At 41.2% G+C, this 13315-nt stretch overlaps 1 protein-coding gene across 11 annotated transcripts in view; it reads left to right on the forward strand.

Annotated features, from left to right (window-relative positions):
• The window catches only part of znf536 (zinc finger protein 536), a 180244-nt gene that overhangs the window by 120696 nt on the left and 46233 nt on the right, over positions 1-13315 (forward strand). For all 11 annotated transcript variants that reach the window (XM_042728138.1, XM_042728145.1, XM_042728149.1 and 8 more), the window contains 2 exons: positions 579-737; positions 6761-8464. In XM_042728138.1, the coding sequence (XP_042584072.1) occupies positions 579-737; positions 6761-8464 (1863 nt within the window). The remainder of the gene's footprint in view (positions 1-578; positions 738-6760; positions 8465-13315) is intronic.

Genomic DNA, 13315 nt, shown 5'->3' on the forward strand with positions numbered 1-13315 from the left:
GACATCTCACATATAAGCATAGTGACTAATTATCTCCAAGTGTGGACTTGTTGACACTCTTAGACGTTATTGGTGTGACAATTGCTCAATCAGAGCGGCCCTTCGTTATCACCGTTTTCCATCAAGCTCCCTGCCGACGTCACCTGTCAAAACCAGGGCGCAACGGTGAAACGAAGACCCTGTTGCTGACATGGCTGTTTTCTCATTTTTTCCCCTCCCTGTATTGTTCATTTCAACACAATCTGCCATATGCTTCCCACTACAGATGATGAGAGGCTGGATAAAACGTTGGGACGTGAGTGTACTTGGGTGGGGGTCGGGGTGATATCTCTAAAGAAAGCTTCTGAACTGTCAGCGTTCTGTCAGGTTTCGGAGGGTGGGGAGGGGGAAAGTGGTGCACATGAACTCACTGATGTGTTTGACTTTGTGTGGCGTTAGCAGATTTAGGTGGCAAAAGCTGAAAGGATGGAGAACAACAGAAGGAACAAGACGGGAGAAAACTCTCTGGCGTGCGGCCGGTTTGAAGAGAAACAGAACAGTCTGTGAATTATGTCTCTCTCTGGTTCTCTGTTTCTTAGATGTCGGGGAAGAGATGGCGAAACCTGTGAGTGCTGTCCAGCCCCCTACTACTCAGCACCGGGAACGGAGTGTGGGTTCAAGCATGAAGGACTGCCCCTACTGTGGCAAATCTTTCCGCACATCCCACCATCTGAAGGTCCATCTAAGAATACATACAGGTGAGTGAGAAGTCCAAGAAGCAAATTTAAGGCATTTGCATGATGTATTTGCCTAACAAACCTAATCACAGTTTTTATATATATATATATATATATATATATATATATATATATATAGTGATGTATTTGCCTAACAAACCTAATCACAGTTTTTCCTGGCGTTAATGATCCACATTTTAAACAGCCCACTTTAGTGGAATTTAAAAACTCTGAGCCCATAAATGAACTTCAGGTATGTGAGGCAGGACGCCGCGGCCCAGCAGAGTAATGATGTGAGCAGTGCTGGTCCAGTGGCTGTCAGGAGACCCTGCTGTTCCACCCAAGAGCAAGGCTGAGGCTCACTAGCAGGCACAGCTGGCCTAGTTAACATGCAGGATAACCAGGATAAGCACTCAGAGGTCACCTTAGATTCAGCACACTGCTGTCTCTGTTTATGTGTATGAGTGTGTAAACAATGACAGCATTTTACTATGCAAATAATAATAATCATTTTTTTTTTTTTTTTTTTTTTTGGAAACTGCAATATTTTTTTTCCAGGAATATTTGATGAATAAAAAGTTAAAAAGAACAGCATTTATTCAAAAATAAATCTTTGCTATTATTTATTATCAATTTAACATATCCTTGCAGTATAAAAGTTTTAATTTCTTTCAAAAAAAGAAAGAATAAAAATGTACTGACCCCAAACTTTTGAACTGTAGTGTATATTGTTAGAAAAGATTAAATCTATTTTAAATAAATGCTCTTCTTTTTAACTTTTTATTCATCAAAGAATCCTGAAAAAAAGTATCACAGGTTCCAAAAAAAATTAATCAGCACAACAGTTTTCAGTACTGATAATAAATCAGCATATTAGAATGATTTCTGAAGGATCATGTGACACTGAAGGCTGGAGTAATGATGCTGAAAATTCAGCTTTGCATCACAGGAATAAATTAGATTTGAATGTATATTAAAATAGAAAAAAAAAAAATATTTTACATCGTAATAATATTTCACAATATTATTTTTTTTCTGTATTTCTGTAAGCCATTTTATTTAAGTCTTCTGTTAAGAATGATAATTATATCTAAATACATTGGGCTAGACCGATGAAAGTAATTTTTATGGGTCAGATCAGAAATACCTGCACATGTTCACAGTGAAGCTTCAGTCATAAAAAGGACAGACATAAAAATAGAAAGGAGAGAGAGAGAGAGAGAGTAAAAGAGAGAAAAGAACGAAACAGCTTTCTATATTCAGCAAATAATGTGAGGCCAATCCCACTTCTTTTCTTAACTGTAAATGGAAATCACTCGCAGCTCAGGGAATCGATGGTTGTTATTTTTTTGGTTTGTGCATACAAGGAGGAGCGGAGACCACCCAGATGGTATTTGTCCCATTTAATAGGAAGCACATAGCTGAGCTATTCTGGAGTATTAAGGTTGATTATAAGGCATGCTTAACAATGGAGATGATGTGTAACTCTCTCAGCTTGCCGTATTTTCATCTTCTGTCGTAACAGAAGCACATGAAATACTATTACTTTTCAATACAGTACTCATATGAAGTCTGCAGAACGCTGTCATCTGCATTTGTTATTATCTAATATGGATTGGAAGGCAGTTGGAAAGAGTGTTTTTCCTTGAAATGACTTAAGCAGGAAATACGATTATTTTATTTATTTATTTTTTTATGAAAAATTTATTTTAATTTAAAATGTTATGCAGCTTATAGCTAGATAATATCACACATACGAGAGTGTCAAACATACATTTAAACAGAGAGGTTAAGGCTTTAGAGAGGCTGTTTATATCCTCCTAGCAGGAGAGCAGCGGATGGAGTGGGGAAATATGTTTCTAGCTGAGGGAGGTTGAGTTATGCCTGCTCAGAGCAGGGGGTAAGGGTCCCCAGTAGGGCCGTATTTCAGCCGAGAGGAAACAGAGGCCCTCGTCCCAAGCCTCCGTTAACTCACTCACTCACTCTGCTTGCCGGGATGGCCCACGTGTGTGCGGTGTGGCCCGAGCGCGTTTACACGCGGACGCTTCACTTTCTGTCGATGCAGCAATTTACACTGGCCCTGATGTACTTGCAAGATGTGTGACTCTTTGCTGATCGGTTATAGGTTTGTCATAAAGATTCCCGGCTGACAGACATTGGAGATACGGCGCAGGTCTCGGTCTAGCTCTGCTCGAATAATTTACAGGAACAACAGGCCCTTCCAATCAGGCTGAAACTATGCCGTTGACATTAAACAAATATCCTGCCCTGATTTAAAGCAATCAGACATGCGGATGACACAAAGTGGGCCTCAATCCTGATGCCGTTATCCCATCACAATGGCGTTGCTTACTGAGGAGGCCAGGGCATTGTGCGACACAATGTTAGATTAATGACTCTCTAACGTCGGCTTGAAAGGAATGAAGTGAATTTAAATTTCTCCAAAAGTTAAAGAGCTAATGTTACAGTATTAATTTCCTTTCCAACAGTGAGCGGGAAAATATCCATTAGTGAAATTAAGCACAGTTTTCTAGGTAGCTAACATTGTGCAGTGTATAGTGTGGGGCCACAGCTAATGAACACTGCAGTGGGTGATATTTCATTATACAAATTAATGCTCACATTTTAATGGGAAAGTCACATAATGAATCTAGGCTTCAGTGACAGCAATTAGAGACACAGATTGTCCCCTTCTGGACAAGGCAGTATTTAGCAGTAAGCAGCTGTAGATAAAAAATAAAAAGGTCCTTGCTCCTGACAATGGCTACGCATAACTTGAGGCTATAGGAGAACCAACACGCCAGACGAATCATCTTTGTTTGAAGAGACAGAGGACAGACAGGCATCAGCCGTGTGAGTTCACCTTGGTGATTGGGAGCCATTACACATCTTGAGCGAGACTTGGACGGACCTGGCAGGAGATCTGGCTCACACGGCTGGATGGAGGTTTATGGTTGTATCGAACAACATTTTGAAGGTTTACTTTGAAGAGGGGGAAAGAGCCATTAAACTCAGGTCCGTGGTCAGTTGCTACTGTTCCAAACCATAAGCACTGTAAATTACAAAGGTCACTCAGCAGACTCCCAGTAGAAAATTCAACTGTGTCGCCTGGTGCGTGGTTTGCGGTTTTGTTTCGTTCGTATTTGTTTAGTTTTGTTTTTGTTCTCTCTGGTAATGCTTATTTGCTTACTACATGGTGAGTTAGTTCTCTAAAAGTAAGATGAATGGAAGGATTGAAGTAATGGGCCATACAGTAAAGGGTAATTTAAAATGTAAATAGAACTTGTGGGTACTACGTGTAGGGCTTGAGAACTCGAACACCTTGACATTCTTGTTTCTACATTTGGCATAGATAAAGCATAGCTTAGGGAAGAAAATAAAAAACACATTTAATTTTCCAGCGCAGTCAATCTCTCTCTTTCTATACCCCTGTGGAATGCAGGCTGTCTTTTCACCATTCTGTAAAGCCATATGGAAATTAATCTTAAAGTATGTCATATCTATTAACTATTTTAATTGCCCTTCTGTAAAGGCTGTGGGTGTTTATTCTGAACTGTTACTATGGAGTCATGACAAATTACACAAATCCATATGAAATCAGTTTGCGCTGGACTTCTTCAAGTGTTGAGACTGAAAGCGTTCTGTTAGAAGTGAACTTGCGAAATGATAATGGATATGTACTACTCACAGTGAGAGGCCTCTGTAATTTATATAAAGCCTGTCACACTATACCAGATGGCAATTTGATATGTATTTTTTTCCTCCTTTTTTTTATTAACACAGTCCATCAGCCATAAGAGTGAGCATTGGAAACTTTTTTGGGAGTTTTGCACTCTCTCTTTTCAAAAGATGAAAAATAATAATCTCTTTACCTCTCTGCCTTGGCGATCCATTTTGTTTCCCTGAGGTTGTGTTGTTTGTGTGGATATCAATTAAAAGTGGATTAACGGGTACATAATGACCTTTAGCAGTAAATTGTGTGTAATGTTGCAAGGCAGGATACAGTATATTCCCCAGATGCCACACGTGCCCCTGACGTATGATGGAACAGATGTCTTACTGAGCCCAAATGGTGCACAAAGAACATGCCACATGCACAGAGACTTACACAGGCACTTGAACACACACTCACATAAACATACAACCAGCAAACAAAATATATGCATACATAAATAATGATCTATATATGCATAATAATCGATTGGCCTGCATTATAATTTTAGCAATTCATAATTATTATTAGCGTAATATTTGTCCTTTTATGTTTTTTTTTTGTTGTTTTTTTTAATAAATTGAAATGTTATTAGTATTTTCCTAAGCAGACACAAAAGATGAGGTGGAGAAAAGCAGATCACTCTAATTGTACTCTAATTTTGGGTACAGAATATCATTCCTTCCAGTTAAAGGAACTGAAAATGATCATTTGCATCAAGGACGTTTCCTTATTGAATCACACCAAGCCTCTGTTATCCTGCTCAGAGGATAAGCACTTATTGGGTTAAAAGCTCATCTTGTATGACGTCTTTTGAATATGTGTTTCATACACTCTTGTATAAAAGAACAAAAGACCCCTTTCTTTTTTATTCTTTTCTTCACCCTCTATCCTGCCCTTCACTATATGTCCCTCAGTCTATTTGTTCCTTATCAATATAGTATTGAGTTTATGTTTGCGATCCTTTATTTAGGAAGCTGTGCAGTGGGTCTGCAGATCTTCCATTCTTTTTCTGGAATGGCGCCCTCCAAATAATGATAAATTACTTGAGCACTATGCCATTTGCTAATTATATCCATGATTTACTACAGAGCCAGACTTAAATCATTCAATTCAGTCTTGCGTAACAATGCAACATTTTTTCTGGGTTAAAAAATGTTTTCCATGTGTATAATCTAAGCGTTTATAGCCACGCACACACACATCGACAAACATGCTTTTATTTTAATTTTCCCATATCTCTCGAAACTCCCTCTCTCACTGTATTTTTTCCACCTCCAAGTCATCATTTAATTCCTGAAACATTACGGGGTCTCAAAAATCAAGCCTTGCATTTAGTTTATTGCTTATTGATCTTATAAATCTAGCTTTCATTCCAAGCCTATTCTAATTGTTGTCAGAAAGTATTTTATATCGATATTGATCGGATCATGCAAATGCAATTTAGACTCTTTCTCTTGTTAAAAGCTACTCCCTTTTTGCTTTTAACAAGAATTCTTGTACATTTGCATGTGTTTCTAAACTGCCTGCATGCCTTCTTTTACAGTACATTTCACTTCTGGTTAGCATTTTGTAATCCACAGTGTGAGGCTGCCTTATGAGGAATGTTCATGTGCACCACATATGGTGTGTTTATATCATTTAGACTATCTTCACTCTCAAATGAGGCCCTTTTATTGGGTGCATTTTGGACTGAGGGGTCACAGTTGTCCTCCGGAGGGAATAAAGAGCTTCTGTGGGGCTTGATTTATCCTCACAAAGATAAACTGCAAATAGAGAATGTCCACAGAACAGCTCCACCACCAAGGTAGAGGCTTGACAGCAGACAAGGCCAGGAGGGAAACAGAAAGTGAGGGAGCGAAAGACAGCAGCAACCAGCAGCACCACAAGCCTGCAGTTCCCCATGTGAACAGAGATAACATCCAGACAGTTTTGTTGTCAGTTGAAAATATGATCTCTGTAGTGGACTGAAGGCACCATATGGTGATATGTTTTTTATGGCGCTGACGTGAGTGATGGCTCACTCCTAGGATCTGGATTGAGCTGGATCGACCCGTATTGAAACTCCTCCCTCCTCTCAGAAAGGCTGATGGACTGTTTACTAAGTGATAAATGTGGTCGAATGCTGCAGAATTTGAGATTTAGAGAGGCTTGACGTAATCCCTGACATGATTCCTGTCAAATATTTACATGTTGTTTTTCTTTTTGCTCTTCTTCTGACAGGTGGAACAAGCCCAGGGTTCCTGCTGAGCTTGTTGGCACCTTTATTATTACTGCTGTACTGACATCAGCCCCTGTCTGTCTTTGTTTCTTTCTATCACTCTCACTGTAGGTGAAAAGCCCTACAGGTGCCCTCATTGTGACTATGCAGGCACTCAATCAGCTTCTCTGAAGTACCACCTGGAGCGCCACCACCGTGAGCGACAGAATGGAAGTGGCCCCTCAGCCAACCACCCTCCATCTTCTGAACACAAGGATGACCACGCCAAGAACAGCAGTAGCAGTGGGGTCTTTGCTCGCCCCGATGTCCTTCGCGGGGTCTTTAAAGGGGTGATGCCCTCTGGTCTTGACTTCAGAGGGGGTCAAATGCTCACACACCAGTGGGTACCACCAGGAATGCTCTCACCCAGAGACAGAGACCGTGAAAGGGAACGTGATCGCCACGGACCAGGGTCAGAGCCCACTTCGGAGAGCATGAAGAGTCCTGAGGGGCCAGCCTCTGCAGGGGACAGTCCTGCCAGCTTCTCCGACCTGGGCCGAGCTTACCAGAGTATGGTGGGAAACGGCGTCAACTTCCAGGGCTCCCTGCAGTCTTTCATGGACAGCTTTGTCCTAAACTCCATGAAGAAAGAAAAAGAGATGAGAGAGAGTCAGCTGCATGGACAGCACTTTAGCCAGGAGAGTGCCGAGGCCAAGACCAAAAGAGCCAGTGAGACCAACCAGGAAGAGAATCCAATCAGTGACGTCAAGCCAGCTGAGGGTGGCCGCTCCCAGTATGAGCCTCTGGATTTGTCCGTTAGACCTGAAGCAGGGTCTCTCCCTGGAGCCTCCATCACCATCCAGGACAATGTCGCCTGGCATGGCTGCCTCTTCTGCTCCTTCACAACTGCCTCTGTGGAGCTGATGGCCCTCCACCTGCAAGCCAACCACCTGGGTAAAGGCAAGTGTGGCCCAGGAAAAGATTCTAAGGAGCACCTCCTCGGAGAGCCTTCCCATGCAGGAAAAGCTACTGGCTTGGCTCCACCACCACCAGGCCTTCTTCATCACCATGAGGGAGCCCCGTCCAGGGACAGAGAGACTGAGTCTGGGGAGCTGAAGGGACAAGCAGGCTGGTCCAACCATCTGGAGCAGCCCCCGCATGGAGCCTCCATGGGCACGTTCTCCAGTGACTTCTACAAGCCCTTTGGTCCTGTGTATGATGGCTCTGCTAGAGGGCCTATTGGATTCCTGGACCAGCAGCAAATTCAGCCCAATGATATGGGTGGTCAGGGCCCTCTGGACGACCTATCCGACAAGGCGTCCTGCAGCGAAATAGAGGCATCTGAAGAACATGGCGGCCAGTCTGAAGAAGATGAAGTAAGTCGTGACAAATCATTGCCTAACCCCACTGCTACAGAGAGGCATATGCATTCTGATGATGAAGAGGAGGCAGAGGAAGAAGAAGAGATGGAGATGGGTGACGCTGAGGAGGAGGACCGTGGATCCATGCAAATGCTTCCTGAATCTCCATTGTCAGGGAAGGACATCCAAAGATGCAAGCTGACTATGGGCCCCCAAAGCTCTGGCCTTTCTCCTCCTCAGCCTCCCACCCCTGAGAAGCAGTGGCAGCAGACAGGCCTTGGTCTTCTCTCCCCAAGCGGTGGTCCTCCTGGCCTGGTAAAGCCTGATCAGGCCCACCTGGACCATCAGATGAACATGCTATCTGTCCTGCGGGCCTACAGTTCAGAGAACCTTGCAGCCTTCAATGGAAGCCTTGGCGGCAGCTCCAATGGAGGCAGCAGTGGCACCAGCAGCATGAAAAGAAATGACCCCTCTGGTGAGTATGACAACATAAAGCCCTGTTTTAGTGTCATAAATCAATGAACGGTGACTTTAAAAATGACTTACTGTTATACATACACACTCTCAGACAAGTAAACACATGGTATACACTGCATTATGAGCAACACATCATCACTACAGCATCTACTAGTTCTTATTTGTGAAGCAATTACACATTGAGACATTTGTTCAATGCTTCCCTCTTTGTCAGAGCTGCACCAATACACAGACTCTCTAAAGGAGCAAGATTTGCTTTTGAGTGATTTCAATCTTATTTTGGGCAAGTTTAGAGACCATCACGATGACAAAGTAACATATTAATCTTTATTATATTGTCATTTTACAAGAGCTCCAGTCCCACCCTCTCTCTTTCCCTCCTCTTTCTGGGAATAAGGGTGTCTGCTTTGGAACAGACCAGGAGCTGATGGTCCCTGTGTCATCTCTAGCTCACAGAACTTAACTATCTTAGCTTTCATAAAGGCCTCTCCCAAAAGCCCATTACTTTATAAGAGCCCGGGATCTATGGCCTTGTGAAAAATGATCTGTCAGCTTTCATGATTCTGCTAAGGTTACTGGTGCTCCTTGAGACTACTGTTTCACACTGCCCTTTCTGAAAATTTGGTGATAAAAAGAAAAAGAGACTAACTGTGAATGAAAAAAGAGAGTAAATCTCTGATTTTTTTAGTTTGGTTTGGGCAGCATTAGTATAAAGTGAGTGGGTACCACAGCCTTTAAAATGTCCTTTTAAGGCAAATTCTAACAGCTGAGAGATAGGTAATAAAGGTAATAAAACGTATGTACCTACATTTTCCTTTTGTTCTTAATATATTATTCATTAAGGAGACAACTAATTTTCAATTCTGTAGTTGAGACAGGCGTTCTTAGCTTGGTGCTTTACATTGGTGTTATTACTTGTACTCTGCAAACACAGAGGAGCAAGGCAGACATTATTTTTTGCTCCCAGTAAAACAATCTTACTGCAAATAGGTGTAGGATTAACCAGGGGGGTTGAACTGGCACTGCAAGTATTTTTAACAGAAATGTTTTTTTGAGCTGCTTCATTCTCACAATTCTTAATACTTATTGTTCATTTAACTATTCAATCCAGTTTAGAAGTGTTGTGTATTGTGCTTGATTAGTAACCACTAATTTATCAACCTTGATTTGGATGACAAAAAGTCTGTATAGGTCAAGTCAAGTCACCTTTATTTATATAACGCTTTTAACAATACAGATTGTGTCAAAGCAACTGTACATCATTCATTAGGAAAATAGTGCCAGGGGCCAGTTCTCCTCTATTAGGTTATTTTAGTAGTAGTCAATTTATTTAAAGTAGTTTTTTCAATAAAAGCTGTCTATAGGTAGGCTACTACATCTGGTATTTTTTGTCCAGTGACATTTGGATCTCTGTTTCACCATAATGTTGACTACAAGTGAGTCAACAACTGCTGAAACACTCATGTCAGCTGAACTAGTCGACAGTGTGAATCAGTTATCTGGAGAAAGAAAAAAGGCTAAATCTCTAGTCATAACCTTTGGAAAAACATAAAAAGTCCAAGTGATGAACAAATATTTGTGCAGCTATGTTAAAGAATTAAGCATCTTTCCACCATGATGGTTTGAAGTAACAATAGAAAGGAATGCCATAGTCCGTTTTTTACACCATCTTCCATACAAGAGAGACAATAGATACAATAGAGAGAAACGTGAAGTCTCAAGACTGCCATGTGTTTCACTTTCCCCCTTCAAAACGGTTTACATTAACAATTAATGGTGCTTTTGACCTTTCAATTATGGAAAATATGTCTGTCATGGAGGAACCTGTTGCATTTTTAATATTTAGAGGAGGTCATTCACTTGGCTGAAAATGAATGCTAGTTTTTTGTCTTCGTAGTGAATGTATCGTATTGTAATATCCTTCTTTAATCAAATGCATTTGAAAAGTGCCCTTGTGACGTCCTCCTCTCCTGCTGCTGTGAAGAGGGACTGACCTTTAGAGATAAGGCTTTGTCTACAGAACAAAAGTTTTTTTGTTTGGCATCTTTAATGCATGACTCCATCAGTTTGTCGCTGGTGGATGCTGATGGGCAGCCGAGCGCCTCTGTATACGCTGTGACAGTGTGTGGGCATGTTTGAGTAATACATACAGTTAAACCATTGAATGACCACAAGAAGAACTAAACAGACAGTTTATTCTTTCATTTCTGAAGGGAATGTGTTAGTATTACCGCTGAACCTGTTCTACATACTTTGTGTGCGTGTGTGTGTTTGTGAAAGAGAGATAGAGATTTCGACACCCGAGGAAGATACTCTACTAAACTACTATTTTTGTGTTGTTTTCCATTAAAATATGCAAGTATCCTTAAAAAATATGAAAAACAAACAAACAAATATATATATAATAGATCTGGCTGATTTTTTTTTTTTTTTTGGTCCCTTTTTTCCCACTGGAACATGTATGCTTAGAAAAGCAAAAAAAAAAAAAGCAAAAAAAAAAAAAAAAAAAAACACTTATCAGGAAATATTGTTTTAGGGATGTTTACATATTTTTACTGGAAAACAAGACATATAGTTGTTAGTGCTGTGCAAATAGCCTACAGAAATTGACTCAAAAATACAAAAAACAGCACAAGCACTTTTTTCCAGTTTGAAACCCAAATAGATGTAAAATACCATACAGGTGGAACTATCTGATCTGGAGTATTTTGTGCTTGGGTCTCTTGTACAAAATTGAGTGAAACACATTCTGCACAATTCCTTGGGGCTGGGCACAGATGAAGCAAAAAATCCCTCTGAAAATTTAATTCGGGGCAAAATACAATTATCTGAAGTGGCTTGGCATTAGGTTTGTATGCAAATAGTGCATAAATCATTAATATTTAGAAATCTCAGCTGAATATGGTATGCCTTGACATCCGGGATGGAATGACTGAGAGTAATTTTAAAGTGACACCCTCATTATTATACCGTTTTTATAAGACAAACACATTACATTCATAGTAATGCAGATTAACCCTCTCCCATATTTAAACACAATGCACATTTTCCTTCAATCACAACAAATACCAGAAAGCTAAATCTATTAGCCAAGTTCTATCAGACACCTCAGACTGTGTGTAGTCTAGTGGATTAGCTTTGTGTTGTTCACATTGCTTAATGGCCTTGTTCCATTGTGCAAGGCAGCCATTGTGTAAGTGTATCATATAATCAATACTAGGTCTGTTAGTGGCATATCTTCATCTATACATTGCACATGTCTCAAGCATTGTGTTCTTTGTCTGTCTTTCTTTTGCTCCTCTTTGTCTTCCCCTTAATTTAACAATGTATCATCACAAGCTACGCGTGTTATAATAACCACACATCAGTCCCGGCTATCAGCGGTACCTGTGCGAAATGTTGTTAAGGCCAGCAGACAGTAAAAACCTAACCTTCAACATTTTTTTAATGTTTGCTGGTGCGCTATAAGAATCGAAACGTGTCACCAGAAAAAGTGCTTTCATTTATTGTGAAGCACCACTTACAGCAAAGAAAAAAAAAGGACGAACGAGAGAAATGAGATTATTAGTGTCCCTTCCGTCTGCCGCCATCACTCTCACTGAGCTTTTTTCACACACTCTCTACCCTCTCTACTCTACTCTCTTTTTGTTGTTGTTGTTGTTTTCATTGCCGTGGTCGTCGTAGCTTGCAGTGTAAACAGTTATCTTGATTCACCCGCGCTGTCTCCATTAGCCCTCGTGAAAAATGGCCACATTTAGATTTCTCACAGGAGCAGTTGCGAGCACATTCTTGTAGTACAGAGCGCAGTTACCCGGCCTGTCTAAAGTGTGCGAATTTTCATCTCTAACCCTGCTTAATAGTATAAAGTGTGCATCTGTGTGAGTGTCTGAGGCCCTAGATGGTGCTTAGGAGCCCAGGTTTCAGATGTTTACCACTAACAGCCGTCCAGCCACCACCCGCAATCCAGTTTTACCACACAGTCAAGACATTCCTCAAGCCACGGGCAGAGAAAGAGAGATGAACAGAAAAAAAAATTACGTATAGAGAGATCAGACTTGAAGGACTGCTGAAAGAGGGGGCTGCTCACCCCAACCATCCTAGTTCATAAGGCCATGACACCCCCTGGTGGAAAAGCAGTGAACCCTGTCCCCATTCACTCCAAACCACTCAGTGAGAATGACAGATGATTGGAGACAAAGAAAGATAGAAGGAAATAGGGACTGAGTGTATGAAAGTGAGTGAATAACTGTAAGTCAGAAAAGAGATGTATGCTTAGGAGGATTGGTTTATGTCTTTCCTTTTCTCCTCTATGCAAATCCCTTTGGGTTTATCAATTTATAATGTGTCCTCCTTAATATGTCATGGCAGACTTACAAACTCTGAGTAAAAGAAGCCTTTATAAATGCTGCAGTTAAAGAAGACATGTGAATGTACTCTAGGAATTCTCAGTATTTTTACTTGTTTCATTTTAGCGCCTGTCTGCTAGCCTGTGTGTGTGTGTGTGTGTGTGTGTGTGTGTGTTAGCGTGTATCTTGCCCAGCAGACAGGAGTGGGTAGTTAAATGTAAATGGTGTTTAGTCACCAGTGGCCAATTATCACTGTCAGGAGGGTGTAGGATCAGAGCCTCTCTTGGGCGGGTCTTGACCCCAGTCTGGTGCGGGTCAGAGAGAGTGCACTACTTCCTGTCTTCCTGTCAGCCTTAAGTTCATCTTTCCCATCTTTCCCCCCTCGCTAACTTCTAACTTTATATGCCTCTCTACCTCTCACTCTTTCTCTTGTTTTCAATCCGTCTCTCTCCAGTGAGTGTGGTAATAAAGCGCTCGTGTGAGTGTGTGTTGTTCTCTGACCA

Source organism: Cyprinus carpio, chromosome B7, assembly GCF_018340385.1.
Source record: "Cyprinus carpio isolate SPL01 chromosome B7, ASM1834038v1, whole genome shotgun sequence".
NCBI classification, from domain to species: Eukaryota; Metazoa; Chordata; class Actinopteri; order Cypriniformes; family Cyprinidae; genus Cyprinus; species Cyprinus carpio.